Source organism: Periplaneta americana, chromosome 5, assembly GCF_040183065.1.
Source record: "Periplaneta americana isolate PAMFEO1 chromosome 5, P.americana_PAMFEO1_priV1, whole genome shotgun sequence".
Taxonomy (NCBI): Eukaryota; Metazoa; Arthropoda; class Insecta; order Blattodea; family Blattidae; genus Periplaneta; species Periplaneta americana.
Window position 1 is genome coordinate 44,129,805 of NC_091121.1, and position 25,480 is coordinate 44,155,284.

The 25,480-nt window shown below is 37.9% G+C and overlaps 1 protein-coding gene across 1 annotated transcript in view; it reads right to left on the reverse strand.

The window, feature by feature from the left end:
• Positions 1-9,664: 9,664 nt before the first annotated feature.
• Positions 9,665-25,480, reverse strand: part of LOC138699561 (zwei Ig domain protein zig-8-like) — an 853,254-nt gene continuing 837,438 nt past the window's right edge. The window contains exon 6 of the mRNA XM_069825552.1: positions 9,665-13,233. Within this exon, the coding sequence (XP_069681653.1) occupies positions 13,133-13,233 (101 nt within the window). The 3' untranslated portion in view covers positions 9,665-13,132. The remainder of the gene's footprint in view (positions 13,234-25,480) is intronic.

A 25,480-nucleotide genomic window follows, 5' to 3' on the forward strand; every position in this document is an offset into this window, starting at 1 on the left:
GTCGAGACGCGGCTTGAGAAGAAACAGAGGTTCGTGGGTTTTATATATGGCAACGCAGCTTAGAATAGATTTTTATTGTTGTAAACAGTCGATATTAGAAAGAAATGAACATCGGGATCAAAAAGTAAGTCACATTCTTTTGTTCTCAGCTAAGGTATTGTTATATTTACTAATTTACAGAATATATGTGCGTTTAAAATATTAGCATTACTTAGTATTTAATAGGAAACGGATTTTTAGGTACCAGACTGATATTGCCCAAATTATTAGCATAAATCGAGCGTTCATGTTGTAGTTTATCATTTGTTCATAACTACTACCAACATTAACTACCTGAAAACCCGATTCTAAGGAATTAATAACCTAAATATGAACTGGATTAAAATTTCAATTGAAACGAAAATGAAGTGTAGTTCTTCATATTTTCACATATACTAGACTTACTACGTGGAAAGTCCCAGTAGCATAAAACTTTAAATAAGAAGACAAAATCACGTTTGCTTCATATTCTTATAGGCTCACATCAATTTCGAGCATTAATATATAATGTCCAAAACCACTGTAAATACTAAGAATTAAGTTATATCGTCTTATAGACATAAAGGTATAATTGAATCGCACTTTTTAGAAAGGAACTAAGTCAAAATTTGCTATTTTTAAGGAGAGCATAAAAACATTTTGTCATGCACATATAGCAGAATAAAATATTTAAGACTTACATTATGTAAATATAATATGGGATTGAATTTAATGATAACAGACTTTTGAAGAAAATTTTGTGCTACAATGGTATACTTAAATTTCTAAATTTGAGACTTAGTTCCTTTCTTCACTGGAAATTGCTTTTGAAAGAACAAAATAAATAGACTAAGTTAACAACATTTATTCAACACAGATCTACATGTATTTTGATTAAATTGTCATGTTAGAAGTTTTAAAATAATATTATGAATCAAAAAATTAATTCAAAATGCACGTTTCATAAAAAATTATCACATGTGAAATGACTAGTGGGTCTCATTCATGGTGCGCCAGGACCTGTGTAGTAGAATATGAAAATATTTCTTCGTAAAATGCTTCAGCATTTTCATCACTGACATACTTCATTAGTTTCTTAAGGTTTTCAATCTTTTGGGCATTGATGGGAACTTTTTCTTCTGATATCCCTTTGTTAGCTCAGTGTCAAACTCGTAAATTCCCCTTCCCAAGGTGAAACCTATTGCTTATATAACTCTTAATGTATGGGCGAGCTTCTACAACGCCAGGACTTTCTGAACTGTATGTGAATTCCTTTCATACAGAGGGTGTGAAATGAACCTTTCTCTCACGAGGATTCTTTGAAATTTTCTCCGATATGGTATTATTTTTTTTTTAAATTTGGGCCATCACAATCAAAGTTACTGATCAGTTTTTCAGAGTCCATTTTGTACGCTTATTTCTATATATTCTTTTTATTGTATACACCCTATCGGCCCCTGTCATTGCTTTTCTGAAAACCCCAAAATCCCTATCACAAGGGAGAAAGGAGTGGCCTCGCTCAGGAAAATGTTTTATAGTTCTGAATCTTCTAGAAGCTGCCAAACCAAGACAAAACCTAACTATTGTATGATTTTTGTTTTGGCCGCGGCAGCTATCTGAGAATATGTGTATGTTTTCATCAAAATAGTATTTAAAAAACGAACGAACATCATTGGCTCCCTTTCGAACCTGTCCTTCGTAATACACGTGCAGTACACATTGGTTGGATTTAAGATCATGAATGCAAAATACATTAACCTATAATTGCCTCATATAGAAGACTTCTTTGAACGGTAATTGGGGGAAGGGCATTTTTATAACATTATGATGACAACGTTCATCATGTCTTTGAATTTTAGGGGTCATCTTAGTTAAAATACTGGCTCATGTATCGACGCACACAATTTTCTCTGTTATGAAAATACTTCAAGAATAAAATAATAATGATTATTTAAACAACTTATTACCGGTACTTTATAATTGCCTATACAAACATTAATTGTTGTCCGTATAAACATGTTTCGTTCACAAGTCTAACAATATATAAAAAATTAATGTACTATAACAGAGTTGCAAACGATATGTTGACATATTTTCGATGTCCAAAAGGTGAAGAAACTCACTGACTTCCTGACTTAGCTCTTTTCTTTACCGTAGCACAAACATCACGGTGATGTTAGAGACACATGGAAAGGTCTGAGTAAGTTCCTTTCTTCTCCAATCAATGTGTCTTGGAAGTAGTAAACATTTGGCTAATAAAAACAAAAATGGCAAATTTTGACTTAGTTCCTTTCTAAAAAGTGCGATTCAATTAATATAAAATATTATAAAATATTATATCTTACTTCCCTCAAAGCAACAAGAAAGTGTAAAAAAAATTGTCAACCCGCAGCCTCTTGAATTTCGTTGCAGATTATTATTCAGCATTATTGCTAAATTTTGCGTTGATTCCTTCGAAAATCGAAATATTCGCCTGAAATTATCGTCGTTATATAGTTACAAAGGACTATTCCTATTTCTCATCACTCTAATCCGGGGATTTAATACCCGTAGAGGCAAATTTTCCTTTGATAATCGTCCAGCTCATCTACTGTCTCCATCTTGCATAAATGAAGCCGTGGTTTTAAACCGACCCCAGCCGTGGTCTCTGCTTCAGACCATGGTTTCGAGCCATGGCTCAGAAAAATGAAAAAGACCTCGTTTTAGAAATCGACCCAAAGATTTCTAGATTCCCTTCATGCTTGCATGGCTGGCGGAGTTATTATTTTGTGTGAGTTCGTGACATTTGCGCCTTCTGTTGTTCTTCGTATCTCCGTAGCAACCTGATGAATCTGATAAGATCTCAGCATCAAGTTTATTTTACTTCCTTTGCATTTCCATGGCAGCGGTTAATCTTCGAATGACATCGAGGCACTCTTTAAACAATAGGAATAAATGAATAAGCAAGCAATCAGCATGCGGTAGCGAAGAACTGAGTTCAAAACTTTTCTATGTGCGAAGTCGGCGGGCTCAGGGTTTTCCGCTCCGCAAACGCATGAAGAACGCCTCTGTTTATGCAGTCAGTCGACGTGGCTTAAGAAATGGGGGTAACGGAACCGCGGAGCGTGACAAATGAGATAATGATGTGCAAATGAAAGTCGCGGACCACGCTGTGCTGAGTTGCGAGGAGATGTGCAACTTAATCCATTTTCTGAATAACATGTCTCGACTCGTAGCTATGGCAACGGATTTCAGAGACGTAGAGCGAGGAATAACCTCGCACGTCGGGCTTATTCGATACCTCAACCTGTGAATTTAAATTATATAGGCTGCCTGGCACAAGTCACGAGGTCGCTTCGTGTTTGTTTACAGATACTGTTCTCATAAGTAATGTCGAATTTGGAGCAAAATTGTAGTTTGAGTTCGTTGTGAAAAGAAACTAATCTAATCTTCAAAGTAAAGGCCATTAGATTCTAGATTAAGTCACCTTTTAGCGAGATTTGTTATTCCGCGAAGGCACCAGTTTCCGGTGTGTTTTTAGTTGGTTATTTAACGACGCTGTATCAACTACGAGGTTATTTGACAAAAATTATATTTCTATCAACGAAAATAAAACCATAATTATTCCATTCTCATTATCTGAAAAATGTATTTATTTTTATTTTTTTAATTTTAGTTGGTTATTTAACGACGCTGTATCAACTACTAGGTTATTTAGCGTCGATGAGATTGGTGATAGCGAGATGATATTTGGCGACATGAGGCCGAGGATTCGCCATAGATTATCTTGCATTCACATTACGGTTGGGGAAAACCTCGGAAAAAAACCCAACCAGGTAATCAGCCCAAGCGGGGATCGAACCCGCGCCCGAACGCAACTTCAGACGGCAGGCAAGCGCCTTAACCGGCTGAGTCACGCCGGTGGCTTGAAAAATGTAACAAACCTCCTACATCTACAGAGTGTTAAAAAAATTCGGGGCATAATTTCAGGTATGTATTTCCCACATGTAGACAATCAAAATAGTTCATTACAACATGTGTCCGGAAATGCTTTATTTCCGAGTTATGGCCTTCACAACATTGAAATTCACCGGAACGTTTTTCTTTCCGCAGGTCATTGCCGTCAAAGGAGACATTAAGAGGGCACTTTGACAGTTCATTCCGAGGCGAAGGTTACATTCAGTGTTGTGTAGGCGTTAGACTATGCGACATGTATTCAAATCAAGAGCTGGCAGAGATACACTTCATGTACGGTGAGGCGGACGGCAATGCTGCGCTGGCTCGTCGTTTGTACCAGGAGAGGTACCCACAGCGACAATGTCCAGATCGGAAGACATTTGTACATCTCCATTACCGTCTGTGCGAGTATGGAAAATTTAAATCTCTTGGTTTGGGAAGGGGACGACCAAAATCTACAACTCCAGAAGTACAGGAGGAGATTCTGGAGGCTGTGAACATGACTCCTTCTATCAGCACACGAAGGGTAGCGTTGCAAGTCAATGTTCCTCATACGACTGTCTGGAGACTGTTGAAAGAGTATCAATTGTATCCTTATCATTTGCAACGTGTACAGGCCCTGTCACCAGCAGATTACCCTGCACGAGTTAGGTTCTGTCAATGAGACATCGATGTGAGGTCTGTATTCAAGCAGGAGGTGGACATTTTGAACATCTTCTGTAATGACAACGACCTGCGGAAAGAAAAACGTTCCGGTGAATTTCAATGTTGTGAAGGCCATAACTCGGAAATGAAGCATTTCCGGACACATGTTGTAATGAACTATTTTGATTGTCTACATGTGGGAAATACATACCTGAAATTATGCCCCGTATTTTTAAACATCCTGTATATTAAGTATTAAACTACATAATTCTGATTGTTGTCTTATACAGTGTAAATATCCGGTTATTAAGGAGTCCTCTGAATTTACGTATTTAGGCATAATTTTCGATAATCATTTAAAATGGAACCAACACATTAATTACCTTTGCAATAAATTACGTAAAATAATATATTATTTTGATTTATTGAGGAATTACTTGTCAGTAAGTTTATTACGCACGATATATTTAACTTTATTTCAATCGGTAATTATGTATGGAATTATAGGATGGGGTAGCTCATTTAAATCCAATTTTAATCCACTTTATTTATTACAGAAGAATATAATTAAAATATGTCTTCATAAACCTACTGATTTTCCATCTCAAAAATTGTTTTTAGACTTTAATGTACTTAACATAAGACAAATTTACTATATTGTATTAATAAAATTCATACATAAAAATCGAAATAATTTTGAATTTTATTCTCATAGTTATAAAACAAAAAGTATGAATCCTTTAAGATTGTTTGAACCAAAATGCAACACTGTTACAGTATTTAATCATAGTAGTAATTTAGGCCCAAGAATATATAACAAATTTATATTTAAATATCCTAATCTTGTCAATTCTAATAGTTCTAGTATTAAATTAAAAAAGTTATGTATGGATTTTATAAAAATTGAAAAATTGTAAATTTAAATTTATATATACTAATTGCATAGTAGACATAAGACAAATTGTATTGTATACTTATTAATTTCAATTCAGGTATCCGCCCCTGAGCACGAGTTCTACTCTTTCAGGGGCGAGCTAAACTTTTTCTGTATATTATATTACATTTTATGTTATAATTATTAGCAAAATAAATAAATAAATAAATAAATAAATAAATAAATAAATAAATAAATATAGCGTCGATGAGATTGGTGATAGCGAGATGGTGCCGAGGATTCGTCATACATTACCTGACATTCACTTTACGGTTGGGGAAAACCTCGGAAAAAACCCAACCAGGTAATCAGCTTAAGCGGGGATCGAACCCGCACCCGAATGCAACTTCAGACCGACAGGCAAGCGCCTTAACCGACTGAGCCACGCCGGTGGCTTTTTCCGGTGTTAAATGCGAAGAATTCGGTGATATCCATTTAAACGGTTTTCAAGTTATGAAAACTTCTTGCACGCAGGAAGTGAGTCAGGATGGAAACAGATGGTAATACGAAGGAGCAAGGTCAGGTTACATGCAAGTTATTGTAACAGTCCGATTCCTCCAAATTCCTGTATTTTTTCCATGGTTGCAAGAAAATTCCATTGCGATTAACTAATACCTGGTATTTCTCTCTAAAAACTTCGTGAACTCGTTGTAGCTGTTGAGAATAAAGATCCGCATCAATTGCACGTTCGTTTGGAATAAACTCCCAGTGAATCATACTTTCAAAATTCCACCAGATACATAACATTACTTTGGGGCTGAACCTATTTTTTTAACGACGACTTTGACAGGCTAACGGGGCTCGAACCACTGTTTGGAGATGTTTGGGTTGCAGTAATGTACCCATTTTACTTCATATCTGATAATCATTTTGACATAACTACTCATCCATGGGATAAACGATAAGCTGACGACAGATATCTACTTTGCGTCGAGCCTGAACAGAGGTACAGATCTACAACTTCTGTACAATTTTCTAAGGAAGGTTTCCCACTGGAGCAACTCTCAACCGCAACTCAACTGTACTTCAGCAACGCGAAGTAGATTCATACGTTCCCAACTATTTAAATCTCAACTGCTATTTCAGGTGATCAATTGAGCTGATAGCAACTGGAGTGTTATTTCGGTGACTGTAGTTAACAGTTGTTGTTTGTATATACAAAATTGCGTGCTCACAAGATAAAGATTATATCAAAGTTGTTCTTTTGTGAAAAGATACGAATTTTCAACACAATTAAGCAGTAACTACAACTCAATTTCGATTCAGTTGCGATTGAGAGTTATTCCAGTGGGAAGCCTATCTATAATGGCGATGTATTTTATCTTTTGAAGCACCAAGTACTGCTGACAGCAATCTACGAGTACCTTTTGTGGATTTTCCTCCAAAATCTGTGTGTGTTCTCAATATCCCACACCTTAATTCTTCCAAGACGTTGTAAATATTTAATGTCTCCTTCTCCATTATTGAAACGTTGGAAACATAGTTGTGCTACCCGTTCATTAATGACACCTTCACCCTCGACTTCTCATATTCTTCGAGCCGTGGCACCAGCTTTATAATCTTGTTTCCAGTAGTGCTTTAGAAGGACTCTAATAATTTCAAACTTTATCCCCTGCATTTTATATTATTTTTATTAACAATTGACGACTGCCACATGCTGGAAATTCTCAGTAGTAACCATAGCCTCCTGTAAATTGCATTTTCAAACTAAAGAAAATCATTAAAATATTACAAAACACTTATGAGACGATCTAATACATGCGACGACACTACATCAATTCATTGGTCTTAGGAAAGGAAGAGGAAAAGCAGCGCTCACCAACCGGAACGGATTCGTTCGGATTTTTATTCTTTGAACTATTTTAAATTCAGCATCGCCCACTTTGCCGTATCGCCTCCGCCCGCATGACAGGATTGCGACCAGAATTCTGGCCAGAGAATTCTAGGCGGATTTCCGTACGGACAAACGTCAAAATAAAGGAAGTCATTACAATATATCAATTGCAAGGCATCCAATCGCGGTAATATTGAAGTTGTAAATAAAATTGATGACGCGAATCTTATTTTGCTTTTTATCCTTCCAAAACTAACGCCATTAAAAATACATCCTCCTCAGAGTTACTCACAATATTTTCAAGGAAATGATGCGCTATTAGATGATCAATTCGGAAATGTACACAAGTGAGTGATACTATAATAAAAAAAAACTCTCCGAACGAAACTGTTCCGGTATAAAAAAATAAGTGAGCGTCTATCTGAAAGGAGGGCAGGCAGAAACAAGAGTTACGACAGTGATTTTGGGATTTATTCTCATAAAATATTTGGTCAAAAGAATAATTTCACAATATCAATGGAGTAAATTCATGTTGTATGCATCCGTGCTCGCCCGGTCCAGGATTCTGAATAAAATGCAACACTCTCCAGTCAAGACGGACGCAGCCGTCACCTAGCACGCCTTGATCTCTTGACGTCGCTGTCACTGAACCTGTCTTTGATTTATGATGCTAATAATAACTAGAAAATAATTACTCAGCAACTCAAAAGATACTCATCAACTTCAAACTTTCTTCATTCTACGATTTGGAGTAAAAACGACTGCTGATTGCGCTACGAATTTTGAGAATTTTGCGGCGCCTTTGACGTCGAAAATAAAAACTGTCTATGACTTGTTTGAAGCGATCAATTAGGCGGTGACAGCGACCTCAGAGCCAAACAGACTGCACTAGGGGCCATCAGCTTGAAATCAACATCTGATCAACTGACGAGGGCAGTTTAGTTAAATCTTGTACTCTTGATAGCTTTCTTGTACTTAACAGCAATGTTAAATGTGACCGAGAACCTCTGGTGTTTCCGCTGACACTCCGGCGAAAACGGTCGAACACAATTTTTCGGCTTACAAGATACAATTGCAAAAATATTGTGTACCAGCTAACATAATGGACAAAAAGCAGTAACATAGGCGCCGACTTTGAGGGATAAGGTTCTTCTTGCTCCATCGACTTATAAAGCCAGGGGCGTCGCGGTCTCAAAAAAATAATAATAGAGGGGTCTCGCCGCTACAAATAATGCCAAGAGAGATTCATAATGTTAAAGAAAACACAATTAATTTGTTTGAAAGAGGAACTGGATTTTAAGTAACTAGGACATTGAATATTTCAAATCTATAGAGAGGATCCGCAGTAGCAATGACCATGTCTCTCTTGCATTTGAGATCGGTGAATCTCCACATTTGATGCAATGGTGACTTCTTTGTCTATGAGTCACATTTTTTCAGTTCAGTTCCAATCTATCAACTATTGCAATCGGCTAGTAACAGTCATAAGTATTTCAAGCGGGGTCATTCCATACAAAATTTTAAGAATATGCCAGCGATGTCATGAATTTTTTTGGGCTTTTAATATAATAATGTTATTATGAAAATAAATTAAACTGACAACTATGACCACCATATCATTAATATATTAGTCATGCTGAAAAATGGGCGGCAGTTACATGTTATCCATCATTTAAAATATTCTAGACATCCTATATGAAGTGTCATCGAAACTAAACAGACGCCATTGTAAACTTGAATAACCATATTTTAATACCTTAAAGACTAATACGAATAATATTAAGGCATGCTAATAAAAAGACCTGATTGAAAAAAAAGAAATAGTTTTATATTCGAATGCAACAAATTAAATTCATGCGAATTTCATTCATATTAAAGAAAATCTTATTCCTAATACATCTCCCAAGTTTCATGTCTTTATCTAAAAAAACTGTGAATAATTAAATTAATAAAATTATTAATTTTTGTTTCGACGGTTGAAAATGCTACGTGTGGCGGTCGCAGCGTTCGCGAGACTTCATAACGATGAGTAATCTCAAACGTCCGTCTCCCTGACTTTGATTGCGCAACATTCTGTACGACGGGAGAGCCTACCTGCTGAGCTCCTTTGTTCCAGTGAGTTATTTTTATTAAAAATGAGGTGATATTTAAGTCAACATTCTGAAATTTTCTCAGTGGAATCAATATACCCTAAAGAATTAAACACATGTTTTTTCGTCTGTAAAAATGAATTGCATTTTGTGTTCCATATTTTTTAAAATTATTGTACGGTGGGTAACTATTTTAAAAATTACATATTTTTCTTCATATTAAGGGCATTTATAAACAAGGCTCTCCTTTTTCTAATTGCATTGAAATCACTTTTCCATCTTCCTTTACATAGTAAGAAAACTTCAAAGAATGAAATCGTGTTCTCTGTTAAACCAATATTTTATTTTAAATTCTGATTGCTGCCAAACTATGAAAGATATAAATATAGTATTGCTTGAAATTCATATTTAGAACATATAAAATAACCTACTACAATATTTTTAACTTTTGAGACATCATGGTTCAAAAACATACTTTTTGCATGGAATGACTCAGCGGAAATAATGATACATAATTAACAGTTCAATTAATAATGTATTCGACCCTTCTTTTCCTCTGCTCTCTGTTCTGTTCTGCTCTCGTTTTTTCTGTTTTTTTTTCCTGCTTCCTTTTCTGCTCCGCTCTCCTTACCTCCGCTCTTTGCTCTCTATTCTGTTATATACTCCCCTCTCCTTTCCCATGCTCTCTGATCTTCTTTTCTCTGTAATGAATAAATTTTTAATAAATAAAACTGTCCAAAACTATAATGAACGAGAATAGAATCATAAATTGGGACATAGTAGTGAAAGTGAAACTGATAGCTCATGTTCATTATCGCTGCAAGGATCAAAGAAGGGCGAAAAAAGAAGAGAAAACGAAAAAGTTCATAAGAGCTATAGTTTTCAACCATCTTTGGTTAAGCAATTATTATACGAAAAATCAGACATGTTATTTTCTGTAAAACATGTAGGCTTTTTTTTTTTACAAACAGCAATTAAAGTTACCTCAGACTTTGGTGCAGAGTCCTGCCCCCTCGTAATACATCAAAGAAGTCGGCGCCTATGGAACATCAACACTCTGGCTTCTGCGGTACCAGCCAATAGCCACTAGCCTATGTATTTATTGAGGGATGGCCTCGTCAGATGGCTCAGACGTTGGCGACCAGAGCAATCCGTCGTCTGACAATGGTTCCAACCTCACGATGAGGATTAAGCGAGAGAGCTTGCACCCTGTCATGCAGGTGCTCTCCGTCGGGCTGACACGCGCTGAACAGAAGGACAATGGGAACGTCTGATTGCTGTATAAACATGTCTCGTAAACAACGCCTGCCCCTGCGTGTCTGCAGGCCCGCAATGCGCCACTAAACAAGCAAATAAGAAAGACACTGGAAAGTCGTAGGGTCTATTTAGTGCTGCAAAGTTGGTCACACTTCACCCCGTCTAGACTACTGCAACGTCTACTGTTCTAGGACTCCTAGACTCGTCCGTTCCTAGAGAGTCACTGAGCACAAAGTTCGGAGTTCGATGCCCTTGAGACGCGCGCGGTTCCTCACCTCAACCTAAAGTAATTATTTGCTAACGGAATAGTATCGTATCTTCCCGTCACACACAACGACACTTGGAAGAAAATATAAATCGTTGTTTAGAATAAAAATATACGAATGCACACCCCAACACGCACCTCTTCCAACAATAAACTCTCACAAACAAAAACCAAACTATTCTTCGTCACCTTGACAACCAAGTTCTTCATCTCATCAACGACGAGGATATTCGTCTTGCAGGCAACGAGATTTCTCGTCTCCTTGACGACAGTGTTCATCTCCTTGGCAAAGGTATTTTTCGTCTAATTGGCCACGAGAATAATTATCTCATTGGTAACGAGAGAATCGTCGTCTCATTGGCAACGGGATCGCCGTCTCATTGACAACGAGATTCAGTGTCTCAAATTGGCAACGAGAATCATAGCCTGCTTGCAAACGAGATTCCCCGTATTCTTATTAACAAGAATCCTAGTCTCATTGGCAATGATATCGATTATCTCATTGGCAACGAGAATCTTCGTCTCATTTGTAGCAACATTCATCATCTCCTTGGTAACGAAATTTCTCGTCTCTTTGTCAACAAGATTTCTCGTCTCCATGCCAACGAGAGTTTTTGGCTCCTTGTCAAGGAGATTCTCCATCTCTTTAACAACGGGATTCCTCGTCTCCTTGACAACGAGATTCCCCGTATTCTTATTAACGAGAATCCTAGTCTCATTGGCAATGAGATTGGTTGCCTCATTGGCAACAAGAATAGTCTCATTGGCAACGAGCATCTTCGTCTCATTGGTAGCAACCTTCGTAATCACCTTAGTAACGAAAGTCCTCGTCTCTTTGTCAACAAGACTTCTCGTTTCCATGCCAACGAGAGTCTTTAGCTCCTTGTCAAGGAGATTCTCCATCTCTTTGACAACGGAATTCCTCGTCTCCTTGACAACCGGATTCCTCGTCTACTCATCAACAAGATTCCTTGTCTCCTTGCCAACGAGATTACCCGTATTCTTATTAACGAGAATCCTAATCTCATTGGCAATGAGATTGCCTCGATGGCAACAAGAATAGTCTCATTGGAAACGAGAATCTTCGTCTCATTTGCAGCAACATTCTTCATCTCCTTGGTAACGAAATTTCTCGTCTCTTTGTCAACAAGATTTCTCGTCTCCATGCCAACGAGAGTCTTTGGCTCCTTGTCAAAGAGATTCTTCATCTCTTTGATAACCGGATTCCTCGTCTCCTCATCAACAAGATTCCCCGTCTCCTTGCCAACGAGATTCCCCATATTCTTATTAACGAGAATTCTAGTCTCATTGGCAATGAGATCGATTTCCTCGATGGCAACAAGAATAGTCTCATTGGCAACGAGTATCTTCGTCTCATTGGTAGCAACACTCGTAATCTCCTTTGTAACGAAATTCCTCGTCTCTTTGTCAACAAGACTACTCGTCTCCATTCCAACGAGTCTTTGGCTCCTTGTCAAGGAAAGTCTCCGTCTCTTTGACAACCAGATTCCTCGTCTCCTTACCAACGAGATTCCCCGTCTCTTTGACAACGAGATTCCCCGTATTCTTATTAACGAGAACCCTGGTCTCATTGGCAATGAGATCGATTGCCTCGATGGCAACAAGAATAGTCTCATTGGCATCAATCATCTTCATCTCATTGGTAGCAACACTCGTAATCTCCTTAGTAATGAAATTCCTCGTCTCTTTGTCAACAAGACTTCTCGTCTCCATTCCAACGAGAGTCTTTGGCTCCTTGTCAAGGAGATTCTCCATCTCTTTGACAACGGGATTCCTCGTCTCTTTGACAACCAGATTCCTCGTCTCCTTACCAACGAGATTCCCCGTCTCTTTGATAACGAGATTTTCGTCTCCTTGGTAATGAGAATCGTCTCCTTGATAACCAGATTCTTTGTCTCCTCTTCAACAAGATTCTTCATCTCATCACCAACGAGATTCTTCGTCTTCCAGGCGACAGCAAACGACACTGCGTCCGTTGGGCTGCACATTTCAAGGGACACAATGGAACATGTAGGTGCCGCGCCCTCATTCGCACACGCCACTAGTAATAATCAACAATAAGGAGAGATGAAACTAGAGCACAGGGCCTAACCAGTTACGTCATCAGTCCAGGCCGAGGAGCAGGCTCGAGTTCAGGACCCGATGAGAATGACGGCCACGCTCAGCAGGAACACGCTGACGGGGTACTGCAGCCGCAGCTGCCCGCCATGCTGCATCGCGGCGGGGTGCTCTCCTGCAACACAAACACAAGCCGCAGCTCATAATGGCCCTCCTTGAAAAGTCTCTTAATCATACATGAAGTAGCATGCACTTTTGTTGCGTACAGCGTTTTGTAAAAGTATGACGCAACTTCAGTCGCTCATATTTTCTACACAATTAAAAAAATTCTGGCACTGGCTTATTAAATAAAAATCTGGACTTTCTTTTTGCATCACCATGACATCGAGTTTGTTTCTCATTGTTCTGGTGGTCGTGTTATCAATAGGATCTTTCCTGTAATTTGGCCTAGAAAATCGCCAGATATTATTAATGGTTCTAGAGTTATCTGAAAGAAAAAGTGTTCTTTAACAAACCTACGACAAATGAAAAGTCGAAGGACTCCATTGCACATACTGTGACATATCCCAGACAATAACTCGGAGGGTTTTCCCTCAACCCAATACGAGCAAATGCTGGGTAACTTTCGGTGATGGACCCTGGACTCATTTCACCGGCATTATCACCTTCATCTCATTCAGACGCGAAATAACCAAAGATGTTGATAAAGCGTCGTAAAATAACCTAGTAAAATAAAATAAAATAAAAATAACTCGGAAGTGCTATGTAAAACAATGAAGAAAGGTTGTTGCTTGTACAAGAACAAAATTGTGGATAAGTACATCTACGATGAAATTATGGGGATGAGTGGTGAAGCAAGAAATCCCATTTAATTTGTAGGCCTAACATGCCAATACCAGAATTTGTATGATTATGCAGGAAATTCAAGAAAATATGAGGAATTGAAATTACTTCTTACGTTTGAGAAACCCTACATTTTTCAGTGGCGAATTATAACTGGATGGATGGATGGATGGATGGATGGATGGGTGGGTGGGTGGGTGGGTGGGTGGATGGTAAGATGAATAGATGGCGTTTCAGCTTCTTAAGTAAATATTTTAACAACTCGAAAACCTCGTTCTAGTCTCGGGATAGCGAGAGGGACTTCTAATCTGAGATTTCACTCGGGGACAGGATCGAATCCCTAATTTCGCTAAGAGTTGATTAATATTACGACACAGGAACGCCATTGAGACAACACAGGACAGCACATGACAAGAGATGAACATCCTCTCCCGTGTATGGAAGATATATTTTTCCATTGCCCACAGCGGGAATAGAACCATTCAGCGCTTGATTGTAAAGCACATGTGCTGTCCTCATATTTTAAATTGTACGATTTAAAATTACCTAAGTTAGAGGTATAACATGTAGAACATACTACATTGAAGCAACGTATAAGTTCTATTTTCAGGGAATTACCTATTTGCTGCATCGTTACTGAAGCTAATCCCTTAGGATCTGTAGAATGTGGGAAACAAAACTATATCCCAAAATCTGAGAATGGCAGTGAGAGAAAAGAGACGTTAGTTTCGTTCACGCATCGATTACGATTAATGTTATTAATTAATCATGTTTATCTTTAAGTAACTTTATTCCTCGCTGGTCTTCCATTCACGCGGCCCGGGTTCGATCCCCGACCAGGTTGTGATGGACAAAGCAGACGTTGCAGAGAGTTTTTCCGGTGTACACTATCATTCCATCAACTCTCCACTTTATCTGCATTTCCTCTCTTTCAATATCATCTCCGTTTCTCTCTCCCATTTGCGGCTTGAGACCGCTGCAGAGTCGGCTGTGGCCGCCACTGAACTTGGACTCCATAGTAAGTGGTCATTAGTTTCTGGTAGTAGTGCTATGTATTGTGGGTTCTCTCCCGGGTTCATGGTACCTAAACTATTTCCAACTAAAGATTGAAGTAGACGTAAATAAAACCGAAATGTATTACTCCGCAATCGCAAGCTAGCTAGCAAAGCGCATTATTTTCAGCAAGTGAGCACGCAGGGCAGCCACCGTCTGATATATTGCAGACATTTCAACACATTCATTGAACTAATTCGTAAAATGCTCACAGAGGGTTAATATTCATTATTTCTCTACTGGGAATAGTGGATTTTCATTTTCTGTAGATTCGTGATTAAATGTTATTCTTTGAATAGTGGAGAATTTCTTTAATTCTACAGAAATTTATTTGAGGTTGACAACAGTGAATCTCGCACTGTGTTATACCAGCTGTGCTGATGTGCTCTGTGAAGCTGCAAGTCACCTTGGTAGGGATTTAATGCCTATTACGCATGCGCGTTGACATAATACACGTTACAATGATTTAACACGCAATGTCTGAAATTACTAATATAAACATGTTGTTTAAATCGTAAGAAAGTGTTCTTATAAGCATGTTTAATTCACTCGTATCCCATGTATATTATACATTTTATTATTTTAGAACGAACTATTTTAATATGAGGAAGAAGATGACAAGCATGAGTTTAGAAGCGTTGTGCGTCCAATAGCCAATCAGGAACCATTATGCCACGTGCATTTATTTACATTTACTTCAATCTTTAGTTGGAAAGAGAGTAGTGGGACAGGGGTTGAGGGACAGCGGTGGTGCCTACGTGGAAAGGTAAAGGGATTATGAAGGGTCTAGGAAAATTGGTGGTTGGCCCTTAGGGGTATTTGTAGAACGGAAGGGCTTGCACATAATTCCATCCCGGGTTGCACAATGAGCCGACTGAAGCGGCCTACGTGTGAAGGCAGTCCCAACACATGCCCCTCCATTTAATGGGGACTAGTATAGGTTCCTTTAGTGAAATATCAAACCCTGGGTTGAGGGAAGTGACCTGTAAGTCCGGAGGTCACTCATGTTCTATCAGCCCCGAATCGCATTGAAAGGGACAGACAACATGTCTCTCTCTCCCTCCGAACTTTCCCTGTCTTCATTGTTTTCGCGCTATGGAGAAGTGGTGAAAAGAACATGAAAGAGACACGGAATTACAGGGAGAAAACCTGTATGTACAGTAATCTCTTGTGTAACACAAACTTCATAGAATCTGCCCGTGAGAGGTTATGATCTCATGAAGCAACGGCTGGGGTAATGGGAAAAGTTGGACCACTGCGAGCGGCTCAAAATGGACTTGGGTCGCCCATTCACTGACTGAGCTGGGCCCTGTAACTTCGCAGAAAAAACCTCAAGATAATCGATAGGCTTGTCCGTTACGCGAAGACAGCGCTGCGCAGCGGCGTGCGTGCGAATCAATCAGTCGCAGATGTCATCGCTGGAGGCAGCAGACCGCACCTCGCTGTCACTTGGCAACGCACCGTTCGTCATTTTGACGTTTCTACCTATCTGGGCTCCGAAATCATCATATCGAAAGCCGTGCATGTGTATGGAATGTAAATGAGAGGTAGAATACAAAAAATTACCTGCCAATGCGAACTGTAAGGCACAAAAATGTTTACAAAATAGCCTTTTTATTACTTTGTTGCTTACATGTGCCTGATATGACTCTGGGTGATCCTTTGGCTTTAGTTAACTACACATAGCCTATAGATCAAATATATAAACATCTCATCTTCCACCTTCTATGTAATTATATCATAATTATTAATGAACTTTTATTGACATATAAGGGTACGTACACGTTGGAGCGAAGATTAACGATAAAAGAAGCAGCGATGCTATATTAGAGAGAATTGAAGCATGCATTGTCATTGAGATGTGGATATTGGAGCAACGATAAAAACGAAGACAGACGATAAAAGCGACGAAAAAGAAAAATTCCATTTTCTTCGCTCTTGTCGTTCATATTATCTCTGATTAAGATAATATTAGGGGAGAGTCGGGTAGTATCGAACAGTGAGTTTCTTTCATCTACCACATGATGATAGTACCTGATTGACATGGTTACGTTTTTGTGATGTCGCATAGAGAAATGTAACCATATCATTCAGGTACTACCATATGGTGGTAGATGAAAGAAACGCACTGTCCGATATTACCCGACTCTCCCCTAATAATGACCGGTGGTTATGAATAATCGATTTATGATTATTTCGTTGTATTAAATTATTTATCATGAGTACTGACAAATTGATCAGTTGTGTATTTATTCGTGATATGTTATGTGATCACAGGAATCAATCATATCACAATGAATTTATACTGGCTTTGGATGAGAAACGGGTTCAATTTGGTACCGGTACGTATTTAAGTTATATTAACCTTGAAACTATCAGCTGATATTTTCTATATATCTTCTTTCATTAAGTGGATGTATAGAATATCATTTACTGATAAATCAAAATGTTCGCTTCCCCGTGACCTTGTTGCTCCGATATGAACACTTGATTCTTTGACAATTCCAAAGCGTCGCTAGGTCATTTCTTTTATAGTTTATCGTTGTTATTGAGGTGTGCATATTGGAGTAACGATAAAAGCGAAGATACACGATACAGTATATCGAAAGATACTTTATGCTCGACCATGCCGAAATATACTAATTATACACCTAGTAGCAGTCCTTTAATGCATGTCATTAAAGTACACCTCCTCATTAAAGTACAGGTCTACAGCCAATGATAACTCAGCTTACATGTGTTCAGCCAATGACAAGTCAGCTTTGTACCGTTATAAAACCGCAAGTATCGATTATTCTCGGATATGCAATCGAAAGAGAATTAGCGAAAAGTCACTGAGGCTGGAAATCCAATACTGTCGCAGAAGGTTATGTTCTGTTACTATAATAATTAGCGTTAATTGTAAATAATATTCAAATAAATTCAATTTGTCATCTTGTTTTTCAATGTCGAATTCAATAATCAAGGTTATAATATTATAATATTATCAAGTTTAACGGGACTACGTCAAGGTCAATGACATTATTGTTCCTCGGAAAAAATCAATACTTTCGCGTCTGCGCACATCTCACAATTCACGACCTAGAACAAGGTCACTTCCGACCTTGTCAGATACAAAAAAAATGTATACATCTGAATACCGGTAATTTCAAGTTACAAATATGGTCGAGCATAAAAAGTAGTATGAAACTCGCCTATAATGGTAATTAAGAAGCTCGTATGAAAATTATGAAACTCGCTTGCGCTCGTTTCATAAATATCCATACTCGATTCTTAATTACTATCATTATAGGCTTGTTGCATAATGTATTATTATTACATTCTGTACAAACGTCCCGTACGTGATAATGGAATGCTCCAATGGGAATATAAGGATGACAAGGGGAATACAAGGAGTAACAGGAGAATGGAAGGAGAACAAGGGGAACACAAGCAGAAGAGGAAGAAGAAAACGAGGAGAACAAGTAGAATACAAGAAGAACAATATGAATGTAAGGAGAATAGGGGTGATACAAGGAGAAGAGGTAGGTATACATGGAGAACAAGGGGAAGGCAAATAGAATTGGGGGTATACAAGGAGAACATGGAGAATACAAGGAGAAGAAAAAGGGGAATGAAAGGAACATGAGGGGAAGACTAAGAAAATTAGGGAAATGCAAGAAAAACAAGAGCAATGCAAGGAGAACAAAGGGAATACAATGAAAGCAAGAGATAGACAAGCTGAACAGAGAAAAAAGGGAAAGACAAGGAAAATAAGGGGAATACAAAGGAAACAAGGGGAATATAAGGAGAACGACAGGAATAGGAGAACAAAAGGAAATACAAGGAGAACAAGGGACTGAAAAGAGAACAATGGGAAGGCAAGGTGAACGAGGGGAATACGAAGATCACATGATTCACAGTCAGGAAAGCTAAGACTACAGCCTAATAAGATATCTCGTGCTAAAATTTGTCTTCCATTCATTGAACACTTTTAATTACCTCTCCACTTCAAAGTGTCACTACTAATTTACAGTATTTCTGCGTGTGCAAACTTTAAAGTGGAGATTTGTTCTTGTGTTGCGCTGAGCTCCCTCGTCGGAGCTCTGTTGGACAGGACAGAGGTCTGAAATGCACAGAGTAGCGCAAACCTTTAAGTGTGGTTTACATTAGTAAAGTAAACAGAACTGTAACTAGGACAAGTAGCAAAAAGTCACATTACTACCAGCATCTTCGTGTAAACGACTGGGAAAATAGTCGGTAGACAGCGAGCGCTAATATTTGAGACAGAGACTAATGGGATAGCAGATAGCACTGCTGGATTGTAACTTCACCACAGTCCTTCCCACAGAACGCATTCTTCAATTGGCTACGTACTTAACTACAGGCCCTCACTGCTTCAGTAGAACTGTCGACCTAGTAAGACAAACCACGTTCATAGGGAATAAGCAAAATAAAAGTATTAGAAAATGAAGCAGAAATATGAATGCCTGTGAAATATTAATAATGTTACTCGTACACATTTTGCACTTTTTCTTATCCTCAGTTGGAAATTTCTTCAAAAGAAGCGCAGGTGCCTTTGAACGTCTGTTAGTGTAGCCACCGGTTAAAACTGCCACCTAACCCCTGGTTACGCATTTTCACTGTGTATCGACCTCGGTTACGACTTAAACAGCAAATACACTACGGCTATTTCTAACAAGTCATAATCGAGCGTTTAAAGAAGATAATTAGTGATTACTGATTAGTAAGCCTAATAAAGCAAAATGGCAGCCAAATCACAGATGATGATATCGAAGACGATTATTATTGTATTTGGATTACTTGGATAGGGATAATGGCGAGAGCGAAGTTGTGTTGATGGAAAGAGAGATCGAAATCCACCGTGTCATTTCTGCTGTATGGAATGTATCACTTGGAATGACCCACAAAAGAAACAATCCTATTTCGTCTATGAACCGGCTGTTTTATTATTTTATGCAATTGATATTTTCAGCATTTTAAGAGGTAACACTCCAATACAGGCTTGCGGAAATGGGCGGCAATTGTGGCGTACGTCATAAGGTGGAATACGTCACTCACCCCTTCCTTCCAACCCCGCGTCATTAATTTGGTTAGGATAGGGGATTTGTATTCAGTGTCTATGATATGTGATTGCGTACGGGCCACAGATACGTCATTCTACGCCGGTGGACTGTGGACGGGGAACCAACGCTTTCCCCATACTTCCACCTCTCTCTCGCCAGTTCTGCATCCCTGCTCCAATATCTGAGCCGTTCAGAGCAGAAGCGGTGTAAGTAAAAAATGGATAATGAGGGTTAAAGGTTCTGTAAAATACAGCTCAAAGTAGGAATTAATATTCAATTTATTTAAACTATTAGTAGTCAGTGGACGGCAAGAAGAACATATTAATTGCTACTTTGCGCTGTATTTTACAGAATTTTTACTTTAAACCGCATTATCCAATATTGACTTACACCACTTTTGCTCTGAATGGCTCATCTCTTTTTGTACGTCGCAGACTGATCGAAGAGAGGTTAAAATGGATGTATTTTGGGATGTAGCACAATTCCATTGTAGGCCTACTTACGTATACTTGGGGCTCTAGATTATACACACATTTGTATTATTTAATCTCTCTTTCCAAAAATCCTGTAACCAATACATATTTTTGTAATACAGTAATAGTTTCTGTAAGGAACACCCCAATCTACAATTCGCCAATTATACCCAGCTTTCATAACTTCTCCGTTCCAATCATCCTTCATCATATGATGACGCTGAATTTCTGCACGGAAATATCACATGTACTTCGGTACGTCGTAATAATTATCCGAAGTAGTTTTTGAGAAAATTTTCCCAAATTGTAGAAAACTGTAACTTTCGGAAAATTAGGATTATTAAGAGTCATGTGGTATTTAGTCATTATTTTGACTCACTTTGTTATGAAATTTCGAAATAGAATTCTGACACCCTAATCTTTAAATATCAGACAATAAAATAGAAGTAAATAAAAATAGAATTTTTGATCATTTTCACTTTACATCCCCTTTAAATAAATAGCAAATTTAAAAAGAAAGGAAAGCGAAGGTCTTACTCAGGTATATACGGTGGTCCAAATCTTAGCTACTTGAAAAATCTTCTTTATTTCAGTTATCGAGAAAATTTATGGACATAATTTACATGATATTCATGAACAGGCCCAAGTATAGATCTATGTAATAAGTAAAAGCCGTTTTCTTATTAGAGGTGTGCACGGGGATTACATTACTCGTACGTCACGTGTCTTTCAGTAGACATCCTGCTTATGAACACAAGTAACGCGCACTACAGGGTCACGCTACAACAGATTCCTTACTCATATATATGTATATATATATATATATATATATATATATATACAGAGCGTTCGCCTACGGGTGAGGCCAGGAAAGCGGCATGTACTGATACGCCGCTTTGTGCGCGCAGTTTTTGAGACACGCTCGACAATCAAGGACATCAAGGTCGACAAGTTATCAGTTGTGAGCCAGATGTTACAGTATTTAACACGTACAGTGCAGTTTCTTGACACAGTTGCTTAAATATTCAGCGTGTGTGTAAAATTAGTTAACAATGCAAAACGCAAAATTCACGCTTGAACAGAGAGTTTTTTTATGTATGATGCATATGTGAAAACAGAGGCATGTAGAGAGGTGCGTAGGCAATTTGAAGTGAAATATCCGGGTGCTCCAATTCAGGGTAGAGAAACTGTTAGACGTCTTGTTAACAAATGAAGGACAACAGGGTCGATAAATGCTACAATTCCTAAGCGAATACAAAGAGTATTGACGGAAGAAAAAATTGATGAAACCAGTGCATCATTTACACGCTCTCCTAATAAATCTCTAGGAAGTGTTTCACAGAAAGTTAGTGTTTCAAAAAATGAGTCTTTACTGCTGCTAAACTTTTAAAATTAAAACCCTACAGAGTATAGTATAGAAAGCGGAAGCTTACGGATAGACGATTCCCGCAAGCGACACCGCAGGCAGGCCGCTTTCCTGGCCCCACCCGTAGGCGAACGCTCTGTATATATATACCGGGACACGATCCACGATGGCGGCCGAACTCTTCTCATTCATATCATCAATAGCCTACTACCTGCATTTTTAAGACATACAAGTCACGTATGCAGGAGCACATATTTAAATGACTTTCTGGCCATTTTCGACAAATGTTTAGGGATACTGTTAACGTTTGACATATACATATATATACATATAGGAGTTCTGGCCGTTCTCATTGAATATATGGACTACAAGTAGCCATATTGTAGATATATCTATTAAATTGAGAACAATTCGTTCCGGCACCGGGAATCGAACCCGGGACCTCTCAGTATATTTCAGTTTAGCAATGTTTATTAAGTGAAATTTTACAGCCAAGGTTATTATAATATAGGTTTAAACTTTTCATTGAGGGCAGTGTCGACCTGGTTGGCGAGTTGGTATAGCGCTGGCCTTCTATGCCCAAGGTTGCGGGTTCGATCCCGGGCCAGGTCGATGGCATTTAAGTGTGCTTAAATGCGACAGGCTCATGTCAGTAGATTTACTGGCATGTAAAAGAACTCCTGCGAGACAAAATTCCGGCACATCCGGCGACGCTGATATAACCTCTGCAGTTGCGAGCGTCGTTAAATAACACATAACATTTTTCTTTTGAGGGAAGTGCTTGTGTTACAGTTGCACCGGTGTTTAAGTTAAAATTTTACATCAAAGATTATTATAATATAGGCTTAAACATGTTAAGAGTAATGCCTCTGATACAGTAACATTTTAAGTTAAAATTATACATCAAAGATTGTTTAAATACAGGGCTAGGCTTAAACATTTCATTAAGATTAGTGCCTGTGAAATAATATTTTAATTTAAAAGTTTACACCAAGGGCTATGTTTATTCTTTTGTACATAACACAGTTCCGTCCTTGATGCGGGTGTAGCCTGTTTTAATCGTACACCACCACGTGCCACTACTCTTCGTCAAGCCATTTGGCTCACTGCACAAACTCCGTACTCACTCAACTTCAAAGAGTAGTGGCTAAGATTTCGATCTCTAGTAATAAGCAAGTGGAATTTTCTTTTCGGTTAAGTATTTCTGAGATAGCAAGATCGTCTCAGTTTACTAAATGAAGCTATTCATTTTTTACTGCTAACATTAGAGAGGGAAGGTTGTAACGAAAGAAATGAGATCGCAGGAAAGTTTGATAAGTTTTTAAACATCACGGAAGGTCACAAAACTTTTGAGTACTAGTAGTCAACATTTCTCGGGAGTTGGCTTTCTGCCTTACGACAACGAAAGTGAAAGTTAATTATTCCACTATAGTACAGATGTTTGAAGGACTGCTAAAATTACAATGGCGCACATCCTTCTGCTGTAGAACGAGCAACATTTTATCTCGAGGGCAGCAAAGCACAATGCTCAGCGACAGAGGACTGGCAAACCCTCGGATGAGTATAAGTGACGTGCATTGCCGGGAACAAAGAAACGACTGGACTTGGGGTACAATAGACATCTAAAATAGATGTTTCCTTTCATTATCACATGTCTCTGAGCGTTGAAAACCAAGCAGATATAATTGTACTTATAATATGCAGGCTCTAATTCATTTTGAGACGCTGAAGTACCGTTTAAGGGGTTAGGTACAGCTTACAGCAGCAAAAGTTTTGGAAATATTCAACATTTTTTTCCTCCATTGCTGTATCTTGTGCAATAATGAAAATTGGCATGTGTAAAACACTGTCCTTCAGCTATATGAAAAAAATATTTTTACGATTTAAAAAATTATATATATATATTTTTTTTTTCAAAATTCAGAATTGTGAGAGTTCACTGTGCACTAATGAAGCGTTTCCCTCATAACTCAAAAACTTGTTAACTTCTTCATGATCTCTCTGTTTTATTTTATTGCTGAAACTTATGTTTACAATATCATGCTCTTTCAACTACATTCCTTAATAAATAATATATATATTTTTATTTTTGTGTTATAAGAAAATACTGATATTTGGCCATTTTTTGATGTATCTATTTTTTATCAGACAATCTATGAAAGGTAGAGAAGTGATATTGCATCATATTGTAGATATGATATGCATAAATACACACACAAAATTTCATCACAGAATGTTGGATAGGTTTTGAGTTATGTGGGAAACGCTTCATCACTGCACAGTGAACTGAATTTTGAAAAAAAAAAAAAAGTGTAAATAACTTTTTTAAATCGTAAAAATATATATTTTTTTTTCACGTAGCAGAAGAACAGTGTTTTACACATACTAATTTTCATTATTGTACAAGATACAGTAATGGAGGAAAAAAATGTTGAATATTTCCAAAATTTTACTGCTATAAACTGTACCTAACCCCTTAAGCTAGAATATCAATTTTAATATGAAAGAAAAACTCTTCGAATGGAATGTATGATTTACCAATGGATTACATTTAATGTTCCTTAACAGCTCAATAATTTATGCTAGGGTATTAAACTACACGGACGCGTGTTTCCTTCCTAGTGTTATCTTACAGAGGGAAAGTACCCGCTATGTTTTAAATGAATGGATCCCATCAATTCCATGGCGGCGCAATGGCATAGGGATATAGTTATGTAACAACAGACCAATCAGTAAAACCACTTTTTAAAGATATTGAGCTATTTAGTGGGAATTGATTATAAACCCATACTACCAATTCTGTTCAAATTCAATTGACTCTAAGCACGGAAGAAATTAATTTTAATACCAAAGAGGGCATTATTTACCATTATAACGAATATGATGTAAATTATACAATAACATACTAGCGTTTGTCTGTTGTCGCAGAATACGAAATGAAGAGAATGCCAGCGAGCGAGAAACTAATACTCAATGTTGAGAGTGGATTATTTATTTTTATTTTAGTAGGTTATTTTACGACGCTTTATCAACAGCTTAGGTTATTTAGCGTCTGAATGAGATGAAGGTGATAATGCCGGTGAAATGAGTCCGGGGTCCAGCACCGAAAGTTACCCAGCATTTGCTCATATTGGGTTGAGGGAAAACCCCGGAAAAAACCTCAACCAAGTAACTTGCCCCGACCGGGAATCGAACCCGGGCCACCTGGTTTCGCAGCCAGACGCGCTGACCGTTACTCCACAGGTGTGGACTTGAGAGTGGAAAATAAGAAACCTTGTGTCTAGATATATTAAGGGGACACAGAATTGCCCATCTTGTTAATCTTAAATTATGTATTACATAAGGAACAATTTATCAAAAACTGTTAAAGAAAGCTAATTATTTACAGCTCATAAACATACGAGTATAACTTGATTTTATGCTGAAACAGTAGCTTTTATTTAATTTATTTCCTTACTAGAAATAATTTTTTCCCCCATTCGTATATTTTTTCAACGATTTTCAGTACATTATCCTTTGCAACATATCGGAAATTTTAAGAAATTCAAAATATTTGTTTTAGTAGGCCTACATGTAAACTATTCCTGAAAATTTCAGCTTTCTATATTAAATGTAGGAAAA